General features: G+C 51.0%; 1 protein-coding gene across 1 annotated transcript; it reads left to right on the top strand.

The window, feature by feature from the left end:
* The first annotated feature begins 1,347 nt into the window (after positions 1-1,347).
* LOC140405348 (gametocyte-specific factor 1-like) lies at positions 1,348-24,443 on the top strand. Its single transcript, XM_072493646.1, has 7 exons — positions 1,348-1,450; positions 14,527-14,653; positions 16,909-16,989; positions 18,469-18,538; positions 20,609-20,736; positions 22,799-22,845; positions 24,208-24,443. The coding sequence occupies exons 1-7, from the start codon at positions 1,349-1,351 to the stop codon at positions 24,247-24,249; spliced, it is 597 nt and encodes a 198-aa protein (XP_072349747.1). The 5' UTR covers position 1,348; the 3' UTR covers positions 24,250-24,443.
* The last annotated feature ends 951 nt before the right edge of the window (positions 24,444-25,394 follow it).

The raw sequence follows: 25,394 nt of genomic DNA, 5'->3' as shown, positions 1-25,394 counted from the left end.
ACGAAGGAGGTTGAGGGGAGACCTGATAGAGGTCTACAAAATTATGAGGGGCATAGACAGAGTGGATAGTCAGAGGCTTTTCCCCAGGGTAGAGGGGTCAATTACTAGGGGGCATAGGTTTAAGGTGAGAGGGGCAAGGTTTAGAGTAGATGTACGAGGCAAGTTTTTTACGCAGAGGGTAGTGGGTGCCTGGAACTCGCTACCGGAGGAGGTAGTGGAAGCAGGGACGATAGGGACATTTAAGGGGCATCTTGACAAATCTATGAATAGGATGGGAATAGAAGGATACGGACCCAGGAAGTGTAGCAGATTGTAGTTTAGTCGGGCAGCATGGTCGGCACGGGCTTGGAGGGCCGAAGGGCCTGTTCCTGTGCTGTACATTTCTTTGTTCTTTGTTCTTTGAGAGTGTGACGGAGGCAGAGTCACACAGCGAGTGGGTAGGGTCTGGGATGTGCAGCCTGAGAGTGTGGCGGAGGCAGTCACACAGCGAGTGGGTAGGGTCTGGGATGTGCAGCCTGAGAGTGTGGCGGAGGCAGAGTCACACAGCGAGTGGGTAGGGTCTGGGATGTGCAGCCTGAGAGTGTGGCGGAGGCAGAGTCACACAGCGAGTGGGTAGGGTCTGGGATGTGCGGCCTGAGAGTGTGGGGGAGGCAGAGTGACGCAGCGAGTGGGTAGGGTCTGGGATGTGCGGCCTGAGAGTGTGGCGGAGGCAGAGTCACACAGCGAGTGGGTAGGATCTGGGATGTGCGGCCTGAGAGTGTGGCGGAGGCAGAGTCACACAGCGAGTGGGTAGGGTCTGGGATGTGCAGCCTGAGAGTGTGGCGGAGGCAGAGTCACACAGCGAGTGGGTAGGGTCTGGGATGTGCGGCCTGAGAGTGTGGCGGAGGCAGAGTCACACAGCGAGTGGGTAGGGTCTGGGATGCACTGTCTGAGAGTGTGGCGGAGGCAGAGTCACACAGCGAGTGGGTAGGGTCTGGAATGTGCGGCCTGAGAGTGTGGCGGAGGCAGAGTCAATCGAGGCTTTCCAAAGGGAATTGGATCATTATCTGACCGGGAAAAGAAGTAAGAGGACTACAGGGAAAAGGTGGGAGAATGGCACTAGGCAAACTGCTCCATTGGTGGCCAGCACGACATGGGCTGAATGGCCACATCCTGTGCTGGGCAACTATTTGATGAACAAACTATTTTTTTGAACGTACCACCGAGGAATGCTATTAATCAGAATGTATTGGCTTTCAGGAATTCAGATGGTCTGATGACTGTATGGAGGCTGCTTGCATCCCGGCATGAGGACGCAGTCCCTTTTTCCTGATTTCCTCCCCAGTAATTGTGCTTTGCCATTTTCAGAATGAGTTTCCTTGATCCTGATGATCTTCTGCAGTGTCCCTATGACAGGAACCATCATATCCGAGCCTGTCGATTTCCCTACCATCTGGTGAAATGCAGGAAGGTAAGACCGCAGATTTAGGGCTGTAATCCTGGAATTGTCCCTCACGTAAAGTAGCAATGTACTTTCCGAGAAGTGCCGTCGAAATATAAATTGCCCCAATGTGCTTCACGGATGCGTAATCGGATAGAAATTCGACAACACAGTCCCATGAAGTGATATGAGGGCAGTTGCCCAACAGGTTTTAAGGAGACTTTGAGGAGGGGAGAGAGAGGGAGGAAGGGAACGGTCAGGGTCTACAGATCGGAGGCCTTAGGCAGCCAGAGCCATGGAGGAGCAAGTAAAATTGGGAAGAGGCCAGAATTCAAGGAGCACAGAACTCCGAGGGTTGTGGGGATGGAGAAGATTCCAGAGTTTTGGTGGCGGAGGGGAGCGGGATTTGAAAACAAGGATGAGAATTTTAAATATTGAGGTGTGATCAAAACCACAGCTGGTGCAGACATGTCAGTGCACAGGGGTGAGCAAGATTTGGTGCGATCCAGAATGCTCATGGTATGGTCCACCAAAACCTGCCCATGGTTTGAAATAACCGGGGCGGGATTCTCCGCCGGCGGGAGTCTCCGTTATGCCGGCGCCCGGGGGTTTCCCGACTGCGTGGGGCTGCCTCACAATGGGAAACCCCATTGACCGGCTGGCGTAACGGAGAATCCCGCTGGTGGGTCGGGGCAGAAATGTGACCGGCGGGCGGAGAATCCCGCTGGTGGGTCGGGGCAGGAATGTGGCGCGGCGGGAGGAGAATCCCGCCCCTGTTCTTTGATATCAAAACTCTGAATTTTGGATCGTAAGAATTCTCTCAATTTTCTGAGTCCGAAATTCTCTTAAATTGACCGTCTCCCATTCGGCTTAACCCTTTATTCCTCAGCACCATTTATACTGTGCTTTGCCTTTAAGAGATTAATCAAGAACCTCTCCATCTCTGTCTTAAAGACACTCAGTGATTTGGCCTCCACAGCCTTCTGCGGCAAAGAGTTCCACAGATTCACCACCCTCTGGCTGAAGAAATTCCTCCTCATCTCTGTTTTAAAGGATCATCCCTTTAGTCTGAGGCTGTGTCCTCTGCTTCTAGTTTTTCCCACAAGTGGAAACATCCTCTCCACGTCCACTCTATCCAGGCCGCGCAGTATCTCGGAAGTTTCAATAAGATCCCCTCTCATCCTCCTCACGACAAGTTCTTCATTCCCGGGATCATTCTTGTGAACCTCCTCTGGACCATTTCCAAGGCCAGCACATCCTTCCTTAGATACGGGGCCCAAAACTGCTCACAATACTCCAAATGGGGTCTGACCAGAGCCTTATACAGCCTCAGAAGTACATCCCTGCTCTTGTATTCTAGCCCTCTCGACATGAATGCTGACATTGCATTTGCCTTCCTAACTGCCGACTGAACCTGCACATTAACCTTAAGAGAATCGTGAACAAGGACTCCCAAGCCCCTTTGTGCTTCTGCTTTCCGAAGCATTTCCCCATTTATAAAATAGTCCATGCCTAAATTCCTCCTTCCAAAGTGCATAACCTCACACTTTTCCACATTGTATTCCATCTGCCACTTCATTGCCCGCTCTCCTAGCCTGTCCAAGTCCTTCTGCAGCCCCCTTGCTTCCTCAATACTACCTGTCCCTCTACAGATCTTTGTATCATCTGCAAACTTAGCAACAGTGCCTTCAGTTCCTTCTTCCAGATCATTAATGTATATTGTGAAAAGTTGTGGTCCCAGCACAGACCCCTGAGGCACACCACTAGTCACCGGCTGCCATCCTGAAAAAGACCCCTTTATCCCCACTCTCTGCCTTCTGCCAGTCAGCTAATCCTCTATCCATGCCAGGATATTGCCTTGAACACCGGGGGCTCTTAACTTATTTAACAGTTTATTTAATTTAACTATAAGAGAGCCATTTCTCTCATGCCTAGTTAGGACAAGTTTGCTGTGTCAATTAATGTTGAGGAGACCACTAATTTTCACAGTTACATTGGTAGCCGGCACCTCTCCCACTTGTATTGAAGTGCCCTTGTTCACAGAGCAGATTGCTTCCTTCATTAGAGTGGAACTTGGCTGCAATAAAACAACAGCAGCTTTGAGACCGCTGCTGTGCCAAGCAGAATAACCTGAGCAGCCAGAGTTTGACTTGCAAGTATGAATTCAACTTTTGATCCTTGATCGGAGGTTAATAGGCACATTGGGGACGAGAACAATGCATATCCCACTGGATTCAGCTCTGATCAGCTGCAGCTTCCACTTCTACCTGTCTGCCTGGGAACGGTGGAAGTTCTGAGCAGCAGGAAGTTTGATTCAGTGAGGCAGAGGCGTTGTATCCTTCAGTAACGAGGATGAGGGATAGGTGGTAAAGAAGGGAGGGAAGGGCATGGTAAAGGGTCATTAGGGGATAGAATCATAGAATCTCAACAGTGGAGAAGGAGGCCATTCGGCCCATTGAGTCGGCATGGCCCCTCTGAAAGAGGAGCCCCAACGGAGATTTTTTGACCGATTCCCGTGTGGGAAGGTGAGAGCAAGGTCCCCCTTCCGTCGTGTATGGAGGGGACCAGAAGTGGAGCGGCGGAAAAAGAGGCTCTGGAGCAGCGGCAGAAACGAGGGGGAAAAAAACAAGATGGCGGAGGGCGGAGATCGAGCAGCATGGGGGCCGGATCAGCAGGAGTTTCTCAGGCGCTGCGTGGAGGAGCTGAAAAAGGAGGTGCTGGCGCCAATGCTGACGGCGATCGAGGGGCTGAAGGAGACCCAGAAGGCCCAGGAGATAGAGCTCCGGGAGGTGAGGGATAAAACCAACGAGAACGAGGACGAGATCTTGGGCCTGGCGGTGAAGATGGAGGCGCACGAGGCGGTACACAGGAGGTGGGCCGAGAGATTCGAGGTCCTGGAGAACAGGTCGAGGAGGAAGAACCTCCGGATTCTGGGTCTCCCCGAAGGAGTGGAGGGGGCTGATGTCGGGGCGTACGCGAGTACGATGCTCCATTCGCTGATGGGTGCGGAGGCCTCTCCAACCCCCCTGGAGCTGGAAGTGGCTCACCGGGTCCTGGCGAGGAGACCCAAGGCCGACGAGCCGCCAAGGGCAATAGTGGCAAGGTTCCATCGCTTCGCACAGCGAGAGTGTTCTGAGATGGGCCAAGAAGGAGCGGAGCAGTAGATGGGAGAACGCGGTGATCCGAGTCTACCAGGATTGGAGCGCGGAGGTGGCAAAGAGGAGAGCTGGCTTCAACCGGGCCAAGGCGGTGCTGCATTAAAAAGAGGGCGAGATTTGGAATGCTGCAGCCAGCGCGACTGTGGGTCACGTATCAGGATTGACACCACTACTTTGAAACGCCAAACAGAAAAATTGGACTCAAACTGAGGGTCTGTGGTTGTGGGGGGGATGTAGATTGTATACAGGGTTTTAACTATGCGTAAAGAATGTTTCACGGGTGGGGCGATGGATGGGGGAAGAGATTTGATGGGGCGACTGTGGGGAATGTGGGCGCCGGTGCTGGAGGGAGGGGAGGCCCGGGGATGGGGGAATTGGGATAAGGCCGCAACAGGAGCTGCGCCACAGGGGCGGGGCTGGCTCAGGAAAACGCGGGCTTTTTCCCGCGTTAGGGAAGGGCGGAGGGGGAGGATGGAGGAGTGCAGGGAGGAGGGGGGATTTCCACACTGGGTGGGGAGGGGGGTTCAACGGGAAGGCGGGGGAAGCCGGGGTCAGCAGGACTCAGCTGACTTATGGAAGTATTATGGGGGAGCGAAAGAGCTAGATCCGGATCTAGCGGGGCGGGGGGGGGGGGGGAAATAGGGTTGCTGCTGCATTGGCCGAGGGGGAACTGAAAATGGAAGAGGTGGTCGGGGCGGGGGTTCCCCGTCTAGGGGACTGGAGGGTGTGGGAGGCGCGGGCACGGGACTGGCCTAAAACAGGAGATGGCTAGTCGGTGCGGGGGGGGGCTGATCACGTGGAATGTGAGGGGCCTGAGAGGACTGAAGGCAGACGTGGTCATGCTTCAGGAGGCACATCTGAAGGTGGCAGATCCGGTCAGGTTAAGGAAGGGATGGGTAGGACAGGTATTCCATTCTGGGCTGGATGCGAAGAATAGAGGGGTGGCAATACTGGTGGGGAAGCGGGTGTCGTTTGAGGCCAAGAACATAGTAGCGGACAATGGAGGTCGATACGTGATGGTGAGCGGTAGGTTGCAGGGGACGTGGGTGGTATTGGTAAATGTATACGCCCCGAACTGGGACGATGCTGGATTTATGAAGTGTATGTTGGGGTGCATTCCGGACCTGGAGGTAGGAAGCTTGATAATGGGGGGGGGATTTTAACACGGTGCTGGACCCAGCATTAGATCGCTCCAGATCTAGGACGGGGAGGAGGCCGGCTGCGGCCAAGGTGCTTAGGGGGTTTATAGATCAGATGGGGGGGAGTAGATCCGTGGAGATTTGCCAGGCCTTTGGCCAGAGAATTTTCTTTTTTCTCCCAATTCCATAAGGCCTACTCCCGGATAGATTTTTTTGTTCTGGGCAGGGCATTGATCCCGAAAGTGGAGGGAATGGAGTATTCGGCCATAGCCATTTCAGACCACGCCCCGCACTGGGTGGAACTAGAGTTGGGGGAGGAGAGGGACCAATGCCCGCTGTGGCGTCTGGATGTGGGACTGCTGGCAGATGAGGTGGTGTGCGAGAGGATGCGGGGGTGCATTGAAAGGTATTTGGAGGCCAACGACAACGGGGAGGTGCAGGTGGGGGTAGTATGGGAGGCGCTGAAGGCGGTGGTCAGGGGAGAGTTGATCTCCATCAGGGCTCACAGGGTGAAGAGAGAGGGCAGGGAAAGGGTGAGGTTAATGGGGGAGATTTTAAGGTTGGACAGGAGATATGCAGAGGCTCCTGATGAGGGACTACTCAGGGAGAGGCGAAGTCTCCAGACAGAGTTCGACCTGTTGACCACAGGGAAGGCAGAGGCACAGTGGAGGAAGGCACAGGGGGCGACGTACGAGTATGGGGAGAAGGCGAGCCGGATGCTGGCACATCAGCTCCGTATGAGGATGGCAGTGAGGGAAATAGGCGGAGTCAAGGATGGCAGGGGAACTACGGTGCGGAGTGCGGTGAAAGTGAATGAGGCATTCAAGGCCTTCTACGAGGAGCTGTATAGGTCCCAGCCTCCAGGGGGAAAAGAGGGGATGTGGCGATTCTTGGACCAACTGAGGTTCCCGAGGGTGGAGGAGCAGGAGGTGGCTGGTTTAGGGGCGCCAATTGGGTTGGAGGAGCTGATTAGAGGACTGGGGAGCATGCAGGCAGGGAAGGCCCCGGGGCCGGATGCGTTCCCGGTGGAGTTTTATAGGAAGTATGTAGACCTGTTAGCCCCGTTGCTGGTGAGGACTTTCAATGAGGCGACGGGAGGGGGGACCCTGCCCCCGACAATGTCGGAGGCGATGATCTCTTTGATCCTGAAGCGGGATAAGGACCCTCTGCAATGTGGGTCGTATAGGCCGATTTCGCTCCTTAACGTGGATGCTAAGTTGCTGGCAAAAGTGCTGGCTACGAGGATCGAGGACTGTGTCCCGGGGGTGATTCACGAGGACCAGACGGGATTTGTAAAGGGCAGGCAACTAAACACCAATGTGCGGAGGCTCCTAAATGTGATTATGATGTCATCGGTGGAGGGAGAGGCGGAGATAGTGGCAGCTATGGACGCGGAGAAGGCCTTTGACCGAGTAGAGTGGGAGTATCTCTGGGAAGTGTTGCGGAGGTTTGGGTTCGGGGGAGGGTTTATTAGCTGGGTTAAGCTCCTATATAGAGCCCCGGTGGCGAGTGTGGTTACGAATCGGCGGAGGGCGGAGTACTTCCAGCTGTATCGAGGGACGAGGCAGGGGTGCCCCCTGTCCTCTCTGCTGTTTGCATTAGCAATTGAATCTTTGGCCATGGCATTAAGGGAGTCCAGGAAATGGAGGGGGGTGGTTCGAGGGGGAGAGGAGCATAGAGTGTCGCTATATGCAGACGACCTGTTGCTGTATGTGGCGGATCCAGTGGAGGGGATGGTGGAGGTCATGCAGATTCTAAGGGAGTTTGGAGACTTTTCGGGCTATAAGCTCAATGTAGGGAAAGGTGAGCTCTTTGTGGTGCATCCGGGGGATCAGGGAAGAGGGATAGACGACCTACCGTTGAGGGGGGCGGAAAGGAGCTTTCGATACTTGGGGATCCAGGTAGCTAGGAGCTGGGGGGCCCTGCACAAACTTAATTTGACGCGGCTGGTGGAGCAGATGGAGGAGGACTTCAAACGATGGGATATGATGCCACTCTCGCTAGCGGGCAGGGTACAGTCGATTAAAATGGTGGTCCTCCCGAGGTTTCTTTTTGTATTCCAGTGCCTTCCAATTGTGATCACCAAGGCCTTTTTTAAGAGGGTAGGCAGGAGCATTATGGGTTGTGTGGGCGAGTAAGACCCCGAGGGTAAGGAGGGTGTTTCTGGAGCGTAGCAGAGATAGAGGAGGGTTGGCGTTGCCGAATCTGGGTGGCTACTATTGGGCAGCCAACGTAGCGATGATCCGTAAGTTGGTGATGGAGGGAGAGGGGGCAGCATGGAAGAGGTTGGAAATGGTGTCCTGCAAAGGAACGAGCCTGGGGGCGCTGGTGACGGCACCGCTGCCGCTCTCGCCGACAAGGTACACCACGAGTCCGGTGGTGGCGGCAACGCTAAAGATCTGGGGGCAGTGGAGACGGCACAGGGGTGCGATGGGAGCCTCGGTGTGGTCCCCAATCAGAGACAACCATCGGTTTGTCCCAGGAAGGATGGACGGGGATTTCAGAGCTGGCATCGGGTAGGGATTGGAAGAATGGGGGACCTGTTCATTGATGGGACGTTTGCGAGCTTAGGGGCGCTGGAGGAAAGTTTGGGCTACCCCGGGAAACGCTTTCAGGTACATGCAAGTGAGGGCGTTTGTGAGGCGGCAGGTCAGGGAATTCCCGCTGCTTCCGGCACGTGGGATTCAGGATAGGGTGATTTTGGGCGTATGGGTCGGGGAGGGCAAGGTGTCGGCGATATACCAGGAGATGAAAGAAGAGGGGGAGGCTTTGGTAGAGGAGCTGAAGGATAAATGGGAGGAGGAGGTGGGGGAGGAGATTGAGGAGGGGCTGTGGGGTGATGCCCTAAGTAGGGTTAATTCTTCTTCCTCGTGTGCCAGGCTCAGCCTGATACAATTTAAGGTGGTCCACAGAGCGCATATGACGGGGGCGAGGTTGAGTAGGTTCTTTGGGGTAGAGGACAGATGTGGAAGGTGCTCAGGGAGTCCGGCGAACCATGTCCATATGTTTTGGTCATGCCCGGCACTGGAGGGGTTCTGGAGAGGAGTGGCGGGAGCAATATCTCGGGTGGTGAAAGTCCGGGTCAAGCCAAGCTGGGGGCTAGCAATATTTGGAGTAGTGGACGAGCCGGGAGTGCAGGAGGCGAAAGAGGCCGGCATTCTGGCCTTTGCGTCCCTAGTAGCCCGGCGAAGGATCTTGCTAATGTGGAAGGAGGCGAAGCCCCCCAGCCTGGAGGCCTGGATAAATGATATGGCAGTGTTTATCAAGTTGGAGAGGATAAAGTTTGCCTTGAGAGGGTCTGTGCAGGGGTTCCTCAGGCGGTGGCAACCGTTCCTAGACTATCTCGCGGAGCGTTAGAGGAAGTTCGGTCAGCAGCAGCAACCCAGGGGGGGATGGGAGGGGGGGGACATCTCTTTCGGGGGGGGGGGGGGGGGGGGGGGTGGAAGAAGGGTGGACGGGGAAGGGGGGTTTTCCTGGGGGCACTTGAGCAAGAAAATACATAAATGTTCGGGAAAGTTGATCTGTGCGGGAGGAATCCAATGCACAAAGTTCTGTGTTATGTTGATTTGACATGTTAATGTCTTGCTATGTGACTTTTCTTTTTGTTACCAGAGGGGGGGGGGTTTGTATGGTTGAAAATGTTGTTGAAAATTCTTAATAAACATATATATATTTTTTTTTTTAAAAGGGTGAGGATTGACACATGGAATGTGATATTGAGACATTCAGAATACAATTAGAAGGTAAAGAGAGGCTTTTAGCAAGTACAAGGGGAGTTCATCAACAGAGGCGTTCGTGGAGTACAGAAAGTACAGGATAGAGCTTAAGAAAGCAATTAGGAGAGCAAAGAGGGGATATGAGGAAGCTCTGGCTGGTAAAAGTAGGGAAAAATCCCAAGATATTCTATTAGTCTATCAATGGGAAGAAAAGTGTGGGGCCAATTAGGGACCAAGGGGAAAATCTGTGGGTGGAGCCAGAGGACATTGGATAGGGTGTTGAATGAATACTTCACATATGTCTTCACCCAAGAGAATGAGGAGGTAGGTATGGAACTCGGGGAGAGAGACTGTGAGGTTCTTGAGCAAATGATCAAAGGGAGTGACAAGGGATTGGACGTGTTGGCAGGCTTCAAAGTGGACAAATCTCCAGGTCCGGATGACTTGTGTCCTAGGATGCTGTGGGAGGTGAGGGAGGAGATTGCATGGGCTATGATCCAAATTTTTAATTCCTCTGTGACCTCAGGGAAGGTGTCAGGACTGGAGAACAGCTAATGTGGTCCCACTCTTTAAGAAAGGTTGGAGAGATAAGCCAGGGAACTACAGACCAGTGAGTCCCACGTCAGTGGGAGGGAAACTATTGGAGAAAATTCTGAAGGAGAGAATCTATCTCCACTTGGAGAGACGAGGTTTGATCAAGAATAGTCAGCATGGCTTTGTCAGAGGGAGGTCAGGCCGAACAAATTTGATTGAATTTTTTGAAGATATGACCAGGTAGATGAGGGAAGTGCAGTTGATGTAGTTTATATGGATTTCGGCAAAGCATTTGGCAAGGTCCCACATGGGAGACTTAAAGAAGGAAAATGCACATGGGATACAGGGGAACTTAATAAGGTGGATTCAAAGCTGGCTGAGCTGTAGGAGACAGAGGGTGATGACAGACGGCTGTGTTAGTGACTGGAAGCCAGTGACCAGTGGGGTATCACAGGGATCCGTGCTGGGCCCCTATTGTTTGTCATTTATATGAATGACTAAGATGACTATGTGGGGGGTGGGATCAGTAAGTTTGCGGATGACACAAAGATTGGGCGGGTGGTTAACAGTGAGGTTGAGAGTCTTGGGTTGCAGGAAGATATAGACGGTGAAGAGATCTACCATGTGGATCTAGTGAAGTCTTGCAACACTAAAACTCAGTAGAAATTTGAGTTAAACTTCTCGGATGCGAACAAGAATCTTTATTGCCTCTGTTTGATTACAATTGAGAGAAACCTAAATCTATTCTCAATAAAATCCTGCTAGCAAAAGGACTTAAAGAGAAGTAACTTATAAACGATTTAACTTTCAAAATAATACAGAAATGGTTTCTTGCTTACAGCAAAACAGCTTGCATTTACTTCAAGAGTTAGAGTGGAAAAGTGAAAATATGAAAATAAAGATAGCGAATAGTTAGGTCAAAGTATAGAAAGATCCTGGATAAAGATGGCTGCGCAAAGCATGTTTAAAGAAAATTTTATCAGTCTAAAGCCATCTGTCTGCACCTCTAAGACGTCCGAATTGGTTTGGGTTATAATCAAAGACATTTGATTCGATGGTTAACTGTCAATCCTCAATGTGCAACATAAGTTCTGAATGTTTCATGTTTGAATATTTGTGTATGTTATGGAATGCGATTCTGTGCTTTTATCAAGACTGGTTTCTACTGGTTTTCTGCTGACTTTGCTTTTATCCACATTATGAACAATGGTGCCTTCATGTTGCTATGGTGCTTGCTTTGACCTTGATCTGATTACTGGTACAGCTAATTTCTTAACTTTGAAAATCTGTTCATCAGAACAATAGTTTGTTCATTTTGTCAGTAGAAATGTTGTTTTAATCTACAATTAGTTTATACATGTGTCAGGCTTTTGTGCTTCTGTTGAAGTTATGCGTTCTGTCATGACCTAAGGTTATGAGTACTGAAATCCTTGTTTCAAAATGGGTATTAAAACTGGGTCTTAATATTTACATTAAAATAGCCTTTTTTACCTATCAGAAAATAGTTGATTACGATCAGCCGGGATGGTCAAATGGGCAGATAAGTGGCTGATGGAATTTAACCCTGGAAAGTGTTTTGGAAGGAGGGATGTGACAAGGAAGTACTCAGTGAACGGCCTGACACTGGGAAGTTCCGAGGAACAAAGGGACCTTGGTGTGTTTGTCCAGAGATCGCTGAACGCAGAGGGCAGGTTAATAGGGAGGTGAAAAAGGCATATGGGACACTTGCCCTTATCAATCGAGGCATAGATTACAAAAGCAGGGAGGTTGTGTTGGAGTCGTTTAGAACTTTGGTGAGGCCACAGCTGGAGCACTGTGTGCAATTCTGGTCGCCACATTATAGGAAGGATGTGAGTGCACTGGAGGGGGTGCAGAGGAGATTCACCAGGATGGTGCCTGGGGTGGAACATTTTAAGTTATTTTTAAAATAGATTTAGAGTATCAATTACTATTTTTCCAATTAAGGGGCAATTTAGCGTGGCCAATCCACCTACCCTGCACATCTTTGGGTTGTGGGGGTGAAACCCACGCAGACACTGGGAGAATGTGCAAACTCCACACGGACAGTGACCCAGAGCCGGGATCGAACCCGGGACCTCGGCGCCCTGAGGCTGCAGTGCTATCCACTGTGCCACCGTGCTGCCCGGAACATTTCAGTTATGAAGAGAGGGTGGATAGGCTTGGGCTGTTTTCTCTGGATTAGATTATGAGGGTCATGGACAGGGTGGATAAGGAGAAACTGTCACAAGGGGACACCAGTTCAAGATGTAGGCCAGACCAGGATAAGGATGGAAGATTTCCTTCTCTATTAATGAACCAGATGAGTTTTTATAACAATCGAAGGTAGTTGCCATGGTCACCACGAACGTTATATTCCAGATTTTATTAATTTAAGTTCCACCAGCTGCCGCAGTGGGATTTGGAACCCTGTCCCCAGAGAATTAGCCTGGGGCCTCTGGATAGCTCGTCCAGCGACATCCCCATTATGCCACCATAATGATACCATCCTCCACCTTCCCCCACCACCAGTGAAATGCCATAGTGGCAGGGAGGTAGTGGGCACGTCGCCCTGTTTTTCCCTCCTGACAGCCTGCTCCTGCAGGCCCCAGAAAATCCCGCTCCCGGGTCTTCACCCGACTTTTGAACTTTGCAACCTGGTATTTCTTCAAATCATTTTGTATAACAGCCAAGTAGATTTTGTGGCAGTACTTCTGTCAGATTCTAGAATTCAACTGCTTAATTGCTATGAATGCGTCTGAACAATTACACTTGCAGCCCGCAGGATCTGCCTTTTAACAGAATTTCTGGTCTGGGCAGAAGCCCAGGCTCCTGAACTGGAAGCTTGAAGTAAAAACCTGGGTTAAACCTAATTATGTTACTGTAAAATGTATGTCAGCAATAGGGAGGTTATGTTTCAGTTGTACAGGGCACTAATGAGGCCACATCTGGAGTATTGTGAACAGTATTGGTCTCCTTATTGAGATGAATTTCATGTATATATTATGTTATATGTATCTGCTGCAGTAATGTTCTTAAATACCCTGGTTTAATAGGAAGACCGACACTTTGGCTACAGAGGTGCAATTAAGCATCGTAAAGTGAGATCATCATTCCTTCCAAACATGCATATTGTTTCCCGGAATAGGGCGAATGGAATTTTGTTTATCAAAAGAAGATTCCCCGGGGAGTAGATAATTAGAGACATTGTGGTTCACCTTAGTAAAATGACCACAACCAATAGTGGGATAGAGATAATGTAGTTAATGGGAGGAGCTAGGGCTGAAGCAGTCAGGTGTTGAGTTTCAGTTTTGGATCATGCTGAGAACAGAGCAGGAGCTTTTTGCCAAATGCTGGGACGTTAAGTAGTTTGACACAGGCTGTTTTGCTGAAGGATCTCTCTCTCTCACTCGCACTCAGCATTTTCTCCAAGACATTCTCTACAGCAAGTATTCCTGTGTTTGCCAACTGTATTTAAAAGTGGATTTTGACCTGAGATGAGTTTTTGCTTGATTGGAGATAAAAGGATAGCAGTTAGGAGTTAGTGTTTTATTTTGTTAAGCATTGTATTCTTAAGCTATTTCTTGTGTGATGTTGAAGTTAGTTTAATACTGTGTGAATAAAGTTTGTTTTAATATACCATATCCTTACTTGTGCGTGGAGTTGCTCCAAGAGCAAAGTGTCCTTCCTCACAGTCTTACAAATTAAATTAAATATTGGGGTTTCTGTCCGGTATCCTAGCAACTGTTGGGGCCTGGTCTGGGATCGTAATATTATTTAAGGAAGGATGTAAATGCATTAGAAGCTGTTCAAAGGTGATTTACCAGGCTAATGCTTGGAATGGAAGGTTGGAGAGGTTGGGTTTGTATCCACTGGAGTTTTGAAGAGTAAGAGGCGACTTGATTGGAACCTTTAACACCCTGAGGGGTGTTGACAGGGTGGGTGTGGAGAGGATGTTTCCTCTTGTGGGAGAATCTAGAACTCGGGGTCACTGTTTAAAAATAAGGGTTGTCATTTCAAACGGAGATGGGGAGAAATGTTTTCTCTCAGAGGGGGTGAGTCTCTGGGACTCTCGTCCTCAAAACGCCGCAGAAGCAGAATCTTTGAACACTTTGAAGGCCGAGCCAGTTAGATTCTTGATTCACAAGTGGGGTGAAAGGTTATTGGGGGGGTCAGCAGGAATGTGGGGTTGAGGTTACAATCAGATCAGCTGTGATCATATTGAATGGGATAGCAGACTCGAGGGGCCGAGTGGCCGTCTCCTCCTCATTCTTATGTATTTTTATTAATTTAGAGCTTAATTTGGGAATTTGTGAAAAATGGAGGCTGAGATTCTTGTGACAGAACATTGTGTCATTTGAATCATTCAAATGAGCTTTGATTTGATATTTGAGATTTTCATTATAAATAGTTTTACTATTTGAATTTGTCGATTTTGAGACAATTGTGACCCACCAAGAAAAGTTTGAGGGCGGGAACTGTATCTGGAAACCAGGTTTTCAAGAATGTATGGCGATGATGCCGAATTGAAAATGCTCTTCCTGCTTTGACTTTACCGTCAGAATTTTCCGGATAAAGCTCGGAATTTAGAGTCCTGTCCTTTTAATGCAAGACATCGGATTCCGAAAGCTGAAATGAAGCACCACATCACCATCTGTGCTGACAAGAAGCTTATTGAGGAGGATTTTGGTAAGAAAGCATGCTTTCCTCGGGGTGGTGGGGGGGGGGGGGGCGCGCGCGCATGTGTTGACCTGCTCTCTCTGGCGGGGGGGGTGTTGGCCCATTCTCTCTGTTGTAGGGGGAGGGGGGTACTTGTGCTGGCCCGCTCTCTCTCTCTCTCTCTGGGGGGGGGGGGGGGGGGGCGTGTGTTGGCCTTATCTCTCGGGGGAGGGGGGGTGGCGGTGTTGGGGAGGGGCATGTGTTGGCCTTCTCTCTCGGGGGGGGGGGGGGTGTGGGGGGGGCATGTGTTGGCCTTATCTCTCGGGGGTGGGGAGGGGCATGTGTTGGCCTTCTCTCTCGGGGGGGGGGGGCGTGGGGGAGGGGCGTGTGTTGGCCTTATCTCTCGGGGGTGGGGAGGGGCATGTGTTGGCCTTCTCTCTCGGGGGGGGGGGGGTGTGGGGGGGACATGTGTTGGCCTTATCTCTCGGGGGTGGGGAGGGGCATGTGTTGACCTTCTCTCTCGGGGGGGGGGGGGCGTGGGGGAGGGGCGTGTGTTGGCCTTATCTCTCGGGCGGGGGGGGGGGGACGTGTGTTGACTGCTCCCTCTGTGAGGCAGCAGTGCTAACCACTTTTGCTTGATCAGAGGAACATGTTTCTCCCTCGGGTCACCAGCCATGTAGAGGCTGTGTCTGCATCGTGTGGAACCACCTTGTGACCAGGAATCAGTTCAGACCTCAGCTCTGACTGCCCTTCACACATTTATCACACTCCTGCTCCAGCAGTGTGAGCGGAATGACCAATACCCTCCTCACAGCTCTGCCTGCAATGTTGCCTCTGTATTATTCCTTGTGTCTGAATAAAGCTCGTAGTTTTACAGTTGAAGTAGATGCTTTATTGTGAGTTCGTTCTCTCTCCAGCGCTTATACTATGTTACATCTGAGCTGCCTGTCTGTGTCCTGCTCACCAGCTGCCGTTCCTGTGAAGAGAGCTGACTTCCTGTTTGTCGATGTATCTATACATCTCTGGTGCTCCCTCTAGTGGTTACTTAGTTGCAGTGTATTTACCTTAACCCCTTGTGTATATACAGTGATGCATATCACTACAGCCTCTACTACCAAACTTCATGTTACCAGCTGAAATCAGTATTCTGCACCTTTTAAAGGAATAAAAATGCCCCTGGGCACTTCACAGAAGGTGTGAAGAAAACCTTGGCTATGGGACAGAGTGTGACATCTCTGCTCGCCCTGCTGGAAGTGCTCAGCAGGTTCTGCTCCGCTCTGCTCCACAATGACCTGAGGCTCTGTCTCTCGATGGACAACCTGGCACAGCTGCCACCTTTGGCTGGCTTGTGGCACGGGTATAAACGAACGTCAGGCTACCTCACAGGATCAGCTGAGGCCCGTGTTCTCAGCACCTTGGAACATGGACGATTCCGAGCGGCCAGGAAAGAAAGCTCAACGATTTTAAATGCCCATTTTAATGCCTCAGACTTTGTGTGACTCCAGAGTTGTTTTCTGGGGGGGGTGGGGGGTATTAGAGCTGTTGAGCGGTGTTGGACGGTGGGGGGACAGGACAAGCACCTACCTCCATACGGGCTTTTTTGGCAGCAGAAGTCAGACCTTACAGAGAACGCCAGTAGGCCGCAGCCACCAATAGCAAACAAAACGCAAAGACTTAACTGGACCTCACCAGCTTGTTAGCACTCAGGCTTGGAGCTCCACACCACGCCATGGGTGTCCCCGAGGTCACAAGCCCAAAATCGTGTCTCGCGACCCCGCTGGGGGTCACAGTTTGGCAAGCCCTGGTTTTGGGTTCTGATGGAAATTCATTGACCTGAAACGTTTGACTGCCAGGTTATTGGGTGTAAATGAAGCAGACTGCCAGGTATGTGTGGACCAGGACATTGCCCCAAATGATGGCTCCTGCATTGTTGCCTCTCCCTGCAGCCGGTGCAATGGGCAAAGCTGACCTCCCAATGTTTCACCCAGGTTGCAGGATGCGATTCAACCATGAAAGGAAGCCAAAATTCACCATTTCCAGCTGACGTAGCTGCTTTGCGGTTGGGAACAGGGAACCCTGGCTGATTGAGGAGATTGAGGCTGTTTATCGCCGTCCTGTGTGAGGCGAGCTAACTTCTTGCAGCCTAATATTCATCCCGGCCCCACCCCAGTGATACAGCAGCCATAAGTAATGTGAAGGTGAAGCAGCTCTTGAAGATTGTGTGACGATAATCTTCACAGTTTTTGCATTGTACTTGCCAGTAAATTGTCTGCCTTACTCCGCAGTGAGTGGAGCTCAGCGAAAACCCTGTGACATTCCTCAAAGTACTTGGCAGTGCCCTCCACTTGAGGAAGACTGGGAGAAAGGTCAGTATCGGATTTATTTGCTGCTGTGTTAATTTCTTTTGAATGTCTCTTCCCCCCCCCCCCCCACATGGACTATCTCATGTGCACCTCCCTCCCCGAACTCAAACTGGTTGAGGCCTCAGCGACCCCTCCTGTGAACCTCTTGTCTGTGCCATTGTGTCGGTTAAATGCGCCCATTGACTGTCCCTTTTGTGACCATTCATGCTGGGCCCCACAGCTACACCAGCTACCCCTCTGACGAGGGGGAAAGGGGGGATTATGGGAGTGAAGCCAAGAGAGAGTGTGGGTTTACGGAAGAGAGGAGGAGGAAATGAGGGCGGGCAGGAGGGAGAAGAGCGTTGAGACATGGAAGGAAGAGGAGTGGAGGAGCAAGAGAGGCGGAAGAGGTGGGGCGGAGGAGGAGGGTGGTAGTGGAGCTGTGGGGGGGGGGAGGGAAGGAGGGGGAGCAGTAAGAGGGCTGGGAGGGAGGAGGACGATTGAGGAGTCAGGCAAGCGGAGGGGAGTAAGAGTAGGAGTGGGGAGGAGAAAGGCAGTGGGGGAGTTACATCTGACAATTGTCCACTTGAGGTATCCAAACTTGATTAGGTGCAGCCACATTGAGAGGCGGGGGTGGAAAATGGGAAAAAATTCCACACATCGTGGACAGGAACTGTTGTTCACTGAAATTCTCCAGTAGGTTAAACCTTTTGAGTTTGGTGGCCAGAGTTATCTCGAATGCTGAGCTCCCCTTGCTGATGCTGCCATTCAATCCTGTCCTTAAAACAGGTTAATAAACAGCTAATTGTGTCTATTTTGATCTTTATCAATAACGGGCACGACTTTTAACTGTTGTAAGTATAAATATTTGATACAATTCAAATTTGACCATCAACTGTGGGATTCGAACCTGGAACCCCAGAGAGTCGCTCCACGTTCGTTTACCAGTTCTGTGACCACTAGGCCACAGGAGGAACCGCAAAATAATAAGGTGAACCTTGCCTGCCACAGAAGGTTTCTTTCAGAATTCACAGTTAAATTGAACCATCTACCGTACTGGGATTTGAACTTGGAACTCCAGAGCATTGTTCTAGGTTTGTGGTTTACCCATCGGGGCTCGAAGGCCTCGACGGTGTTGGTGGGCACCGCGTGCTCCCTCTCCAGGGAGACCCGGGCGTGGATATAGCTGCAGTAGAGGGGCAGATAGTCGAGGCGGATGACCCCATCGGTTAGCCACTGCCTGGACCTGTTTATGGCACGTTTGGCCAGGCCCAGGAGCAGGTTCATGAAGAAGTCCCCCCCCCGCCCCTCTCCACATCGGGTGCCCGCAGATCAGGACGTTTCTGCTTTACCCTTTAAATGAGTCACTTTGTTCTGGCCTGTGTGCCCTGGTGATAAGCTACCGTACAAGAAGGTACAGGAAGTTTGAATCTTCACACAATTCACTGCACTTTGGATTTTCTTGCTAACCTCTTTGCTCCTTATTTTGCTGCTGATCTGCAGATGAAGATGAATCACCGGGAACTTTCATCTACGGCTACACCAATCTGAACAAAAACTGCCTCAAGGCCAGGTAACTATCCTTCAGGATTATCTGTGGCTGCAAGTGTGTGTCTGACCTGCTGCTGTGTCTGTCCTGTTCTGGCACTCCGCATTTTAAACCCAGCGTTCAGCAGCCACCGAGCGTTCACCGAGAAATTTCCCAATTCGGCAGATCGTGAAATAAGTAACGGTATTGGACCTGATTGCTGCAAACCTAAACTCACACTGACCAAACAACTCCCCGTGGTTGAATCGCCAGTCCTGGACTAAACGTATCCTGGGCTGCTGAGGTATGCAAGGAAAGCATTGCATGCTTGTGTGTGGAAGCTCTGACCATCACTTTCCAATCGTCTCTGCCGAGAGATTTAATCGACATGGATTTCAGCAAGGCTTTTTTTCCCCCTATAAATTTAAAGTACCCAATTCACTTTTTCCAATTAAGGGGCAATTTAGCGTGTTCAGCGACGGAGGTTGAGGGGCGACCTGATAGAGGTCTACAAAATTATGAGGGGCATAGACAGAGTGGATAGTCAGAGGCTTTTCCCCAGGGTAGAGGGGTCAATTACTAGGGGGCATAGGTTTAAGGTGCGAGGGGCAAGGTTTAGAGTAGATGTACGAGGCAAGTTTTTTACACCGAGGGTAGTGGGTGCCTGGAACTCACTACCGGAGGAGGTGGTGGAAGCAGGGACGATAGTGACATTTAAGGGGCACCTTGATAAATACAGGAATAGGATGGGAATAGAGGGATACGGACCCCGGAAGTGTAGAAGATTGTAGTTTAGTCGGGCAGCATGGTCGGCACGGGCTTGGAGGGCCGAAGGGCCTGTTCCTGTGCTGTACTTTTCTTTGTTCTTTGTTCAATCCACCTACCTTGCACATCTTTGGGTTGTGGGGGTGAAACACACGCCGACACGGGGAGAATGTGCAATCTCCACAAGGCCAGTGGCCCAGAGCCGGGATCAAACCTGGGACCTCGGCACTGTGAGGCAGCAGTGCTAACCAATGCACCACCGTGCTGCCTTCAGCAAGGCTTTTGATAGTCCCCAAGGCAGACTGGTCACAAAATTAAAAACCCATGAGATCCAAGGGAAAGTGGAAAATTGGATCCAGAAATGACTCCGAGACAGGAAGTAAAAGGGGAAAGATGGATGGGTGTTTGTGTGACTGGACGGCTGTTTCCAAAGGGGGGCCACGGGGCTCAGTGTGAGATCCCTGGCTTTTTGTGGTCTCTGTAGTGATATCATGGTTGTGTTGTAATTCACCGACTGACCACTAGGAGTCTCATTAGTATATAAGTGAATGTTAGAGTCAGGTGACCTCAGACTGACTTAGGGAGCTGAGAGAGAGGTTGCTTGTGATGTTCATACTGTTTTTCATCTGTTGTTTAGTATATATTTGACCCACAGTTAATGTTAATAAATCATTTATAGCTTTAGCTACAAGTGTTCTTGTATAAATCAGGCTATCCGACAAGAACTTTACAGTCTATGTCAATTTGGTCTTGAATGTAGAGGATATGGTTAAGAGGTTTACAGATGATACAATAATTAGCCGTGTGGTTGGCAATGAGGAAGAAAGCTGCAGACTGCAGGAAGATATCAAAGGACTGGTCAGGTGGGTGGAATCAGTATCCGGTCTTCATAATCACCTTTTCCACCTGTCCAGAATCACGAATAACCTGTGTGTGGAGACATTGGCCAGTATCCTACCCAGGGATCTGTGGACTTGCACTCCAAGATCCCTCTGTTCCTCGACACTTCTCCCTATCCTACCATTTATTGTGGATTCCCAGTTCCTTGTTAACATTGCCCAAATACATGACCTCACATTTCACCGGATTGAACTCTATTTGCTCCTGTTCCACCCACCTGACCAGTCCTTTGCTATCTTCCTCTTTGACTCTGTCTCAACCCCATGCTGTACCTAGCCCAGAAGGGGAATGCTAAATTCAGGCAGTGTGTGTGTCCCAATTGCCAACAGTAACTTCCCCCTTCCCGCAAAAATTCACCATGTTTGTTTCAACTGGAATTTGAATGTTGTGTTGAAGCTAAAAGCCGTAGCCTCTGGAGCAGCAGGAATTTCATTGTTGCCCCCTCTCTAGTTGTGTTTCAGCGTATGAAAACAACCACAACATTACAGCTGGGGTGAGAGCTCCCAAGTCCTTTCCGGAGCAGCTTTCCTCGAGTGGGCGTCTTGGATCCATTCCATTTGTTCGTCCCTGGAGAGTTGGTAAGGGGGAGAGGAGAGTCGGCTAATGTGGGCAGTCGCTGGGGATGACGGGGGAGGGGGGGGGGGGGGGTGATTACTGTATTGTCTAACACTGTTGTGAGACTGAATCAAACTCTTAATTCTCAACTTTCCTGTCTGGTTTGACCCCGAGATGATCTTCCAACTGCATGCGCACTCCACTGCCAAGATTGCCTATGTCCAGCCTCTGTAACACACCTGTCTGAGCTCTCCTTCTGCTGAAGCCCTTGTCCATGCCTTTTGTTGTGTATGAACAAGAAGAAAATAAACTAGAGCACACAAGATTAAAGTTACACAGTGAAAAATAGTCTGACAAAGCATTCCCACCCAAAAGACTCTCTACTTGGTCAGACCCTCAAGCAAATACCTTCGAAGCAACCTTCCCTTGACGGTGTTTTAATATCAAAATCCAGAAAATGTTGCCCACAGCTAATCTTCTCTTGCTTTATTTACCACGTGACCTCTCAAACTCGCTTCCACTCTGCTGTGGAAATCCAATAAAGGCTGTTTTTTGCAACCCAGCCTTTTTCTGGCTTGACTGGATGGATGATTCAAACTACCTTCTCCGAGCCCCGAGCTGTTTCCAAGAAGTCTTCCTCACACAGCCAACTCCTCAGTTCTCCACAGTAACTCTAAAATACCTTATTTCCTTTCATCTTCAATTCCATTTTTGTCAGTAGTTTAAACTCAACATTTCCAAAATATCTTTTGAAAATCATGTTTCCTATGGCTTTCGGGCCACATTAAATGTGATAACCATCCCTTGTTTAGTGAAGAAAGCTTTACAAGGGCAGCACGGTGTCACTGTGGGTTAGCACTGCTGCCTCACGGCGCCGAGGTCCCAGGTTCGATCCCGGCTCTGAGTCACTGTCCGTGTGGAGTTTGCACATTCTCCCCGTGTTTGCGTGGGTTTCGCCCCCACAACCCAAAGATGTGCAGGTTAGGTGGATTGGCCACGCTAAATTGCCCTTTAATTGGGAAAAATGAATTGGGTAAATTTATTGGAAAAAAGAAAGCTTTACAAGTTGTAAAAGTTCCTTACACCCGTTGAAATTGTACTGAATGATTGTAGTTTCATTACCAATGCGTGCATTTAGCACCTCTATTTCTTTTCAACTCTCAATTCGTCAGGCAAGCTGACTCCATTAACATCTCCCTAGCTTGGTTAAATCATTTATACACACACACAATATGTACAGAATATCACTATGCCCCAAAAGTATTTTTTTTAAATACCATCCATTCTCGCATATTCAAATGGCACAAGTTGAAGAGCAGCACGAGGAGTGTCGGGATGGATTCTTCACAGAGTTAGCAGCATGCAGGATGAGGAAGTTGAACTTGCGTGCCCTTTTCCCGCTACTGCTGACCTTGTCTCTCGCGCTGCCACCTAAGCACTGCATGAGAGCAAGCCTGGTAATTCTGTGCCGGAAGTGGACGCCTGGTTGTAGGCGCAGTTGGCAAAGCCTGAGCAAGGCCCCGCCTCTGATTCGCCGATTCTCCAGTGATGCGGCAGTGCGAAAAGCCTGCCCACAGGCCTGCTGCAACGTTCCAGTGAAGCCCAACGCAAACTGGAGGAACAGCAACTCCTCTTCCGTATTAGGAACGCTACAGCCTGCCGGACTTACATTGAGTTCAACACCTTCAGACTGTGAACTCTCTCCTCCACCTTCATCCCATTTTTATTTTATTTTTATTCCTTCCATTGACCCATTTTCCCCTCGCCATTCTCTCGCCTCCCACCCCACTAGGGCCATCTGTTTGATTGGTGAAATGGGCAGACGGCTGGCAGGTCAAATTGAGCGCAGAGGAGTGTGTCATGTTCCATTTTGACGGGTGAGGCAATATGAACTCCAGGGAGTGCAAGAGAGAGAGAGACAGAGACCCGAGCAAAGGCGGTGGAAGATGTTACGGTGATTAAAAGGCAGGTGGGATCCTTAATCGAGGTATCGAGTCCGTTGTGTGCTGTGTCGTTCAGTATATGCCCGCAGCAAGATTTGCGGTGATATAGGTTCATTATTCTAACCTCGGTGTTTTGTTTCAGGTATGATGTCTGAAGTGAAAGAGCTGTCTGGTCTCCAACTCCAGCCTGTGAGTATCAGGGTTGATAGTTTAGTGAACTTTGGGTGAAAGGTCTGGCCAATTTGCTCTCTCCTCTTTCAAACCCCAGTTTGATTTTTGCCAGTTCCTTGCACAGTGGAAACGCAAGACCGGAGTTTAAAAAAAAAAAAAAAAAAAAAAAAAATGTTATGCGAGTGTCACCGGCAAGGGCAACATATGTTGCCCAACCCTAATTGCCCTTGACCAAGCGGTGATGAGTTAAGAGCCAACCGCATTTCTGTAGGTCTGGAGTTGCATGTAGAGCAGATGAGGCAAGGACGGCAGATTTCCTTCCCTCAAGGACATCGAATCATCTAAAGTGTGCGGCACAGAAACAGGCCATTCGGCCCATCGTGTCTGCACTGGTTTGGGTTCCACCTGCTCCATCTGCACAAGGTCTTCGAACTCAGTAGAATAGTCTTCACCGTATCAGAGTCTCATTGGTGCAGACCTATGGTGGGCCCCATGCGGCCCATCTGGGTTCTGAGTGGGGCCCACGAGACATTTTGTTGACCGTTGCCCCCGCGCAGGGTCGCCACATTCCGCTGATTTCTGTCTGGGTAGTGTTTTTCCTGCCGGTGTGACTGAAGTGATTCACACGTAAAGCGAGGACAAGTGAAGTGAGGTGTGTGCCGATTGCTCACAACATTGAGTGTGAGAGCCGTGCTCTGTGTCCAAAGTGGAAATATTTCTATTGTTTTCACCATTTGAAGTTGCTGAGCGTTCTATTAATATATAAATGATGAAGCATTTTCTATAACTCGTTAGGAAATATCCGCCGTGTATTAAATGTATTTAATCTTATTCATGGGGTGACGGTTAGTGAACAATCCTGATTTCAATCTTGTGGCCCATTGAGATGAAGGAGGGTCACTCGTGGCCCACTCACTGGCTGGAGTTGGCCATCACTTGTTTCAATTGATGTGTGGTGCTGGGCACGGTCCTGTTGCAGACAGTACTGGCAGAGATCATTGGCAAGATGCTGTGTGTGTACGTACAGTCATGCCTGGGCGCACTACGACCACTCTAGAATCGGAGTACTGAAAAATCGAGGTGCCACCTCTGTGTCATGCAACCTTATGACATGGGCGGCACGGTGGTTAGCACTGGGACTACGGCGCTGAGCACCCGGGTTCGATCCTGGGTCACTGTCCGTGTGGAGTTTGCTCATTCTCCCAGTGTCTGCGTGGGTTTCGCCCCCACAACCCAAAGATGTGCAGGGTAGGTGGCTTGGCCACGCTAAATTGCCCCTTCATTGGAAATCATGAATTGATAACATTAAATTAATTATTTTGTATATGCAACCTTCCAACATTTTCAAAATGCTCAGTCACCATGTGATTATCTTTTCAGCCTCTTCCCGCTGTTGTGGAGACACTGGAGAAGGAAACCTAAAGGCGAAGACACAAATGTTTTAAACAAAGCTTGGGTCTGCAGTTCACCTTGTGCCACGGGGTTTCTGTCGCAAGGCTGCAGGAAGCACTGATTGAAATGGTGGAAGAAGACTGTAAATTATCAGTCAATCGATCTACACGTTGTCAACTAAGTGAATCATTTTATAATAGAAATGTTTAGTTGCCTTGTTGGAACCAGCCTGATGTTGTCTGATTTCAAGTGACTTTTGCAAAATCATTCATTCTTGCCCCCTCTAGTGCCCGCTCTCCCTCGCCGCCCCCTCTGGTGCCCGCTCTCCCTCGCCGCCCCCTCTGATGCCCGCTCTCCCTCGCCACCCCCTCTGATGCCCGCTCTCCCTCGCCGCCCACTCTCCCTCGCCGCCCCCTCTGGTGCCCGCTCTCCCTCGCCGCCCCCACTGGTGCCCGCTCTCCCTCGCCGCCCCCTCTGGTGCCCGCTCTCCCTCGCAGCCCCCTCTGGTGCCCGCTCTCCCTCGCCGCCCCCTCTGGTGCCCGCTCTCCCTCGCCGCCCCCTCTGGTGCCCGCTCTCCCTCGCCGCCCCCTCTGGTGCCCGGTCTCCCTCGCCGCCCCCTCTGGTGCCCACTCTCCCTCGCCGCCCCCTCTGGTGCCCACTCTCCCTCGCCGCCCCCTCTGGTGCCCACTCTCCCTCGCCGCCCCCTCTGGTGCCCACTCTCCCTCGCCGCCCCCTCTGGTGCCCACTCTCCCTCGCCGCCCCCTCTGGTGCCCGCTCTCCCTCGCCGCCCCCTCTGGTGCCCGCTCTCCCTCGCCGCCCGCTCTCCCTCGCCGCCCCCTCTGGTGCCCGTTCTCCCTCGCCGCCCCCTCTGGTGCCCGGTCTCCCTCAGCGCCCCCTCTGGTGCCCACTCTCCCTCGCCGCCCCCTCTGGTGCCCGGTCTCCCTCGCCGCCCTCTCTGGTGCCCACTCTCCCTCGCCACCCCCTCTGGTGCCCGCTCTCCCTCGCCGCCCCCTCTGGTGCCCGCTCTCCCTCGCCGCCCGCTCTCCCTCGCCGCCCGCTCTCCCTCGCCGCCCCCTCTGGTGCCCGCTCTCCCTCGCCGCCCCCTCTGGTGCCCGCTCTCCCTCGCCGCCCCCTCTGGTGCCCGCTCTCCCTCGCCGCCCCCTCTGGTGCCCGCT

This window comes from Scyliorhinus torazame, chromosome X (genome assembly GCF_047496885.1).
Source record: "Scyliorhinus torazame isolate Kashiwa2021f chromosome X, sScyTor2.1, whole genome shotgun sequence".
Classification (NCBI taxonomy): Eukaryota; Metazoa; Chordata; class Chondrichthyes; order Carcharhiniformes; family Scyliorhinidae; genus Scyliorhinus; species Scyliorhinus torazame.
The sequence above is the reverse complement of the archived record's forward strand: the minus strand, read 5'-3'. Positions and strand labels throughout refer to the sequence as shown.

Coding starts and splice junctions, on each gene's coding strand:
- LOC140405348 (XM_072493646.1), top strand. CDS start 1,349: ATGAGTTTCCTTGATCCTGATGATCTTCTGCAGTGTCCCTATGACAGG. Junction 18,539..20,608: donor AAAAACTGCCTCAAGGCCAG/GTAACTATCCTT, acceptor CCCCCTCTCTAG/TTGTGTTTCAGCGTATGAAA. Junction 20,737..22,798: donor TGTTCGTCCCTGGAGAGTTG/GTAAGGGGGAGA, acceptor GTTTTGTTTCAG/GTATGATGTCTGAAGTGAAA.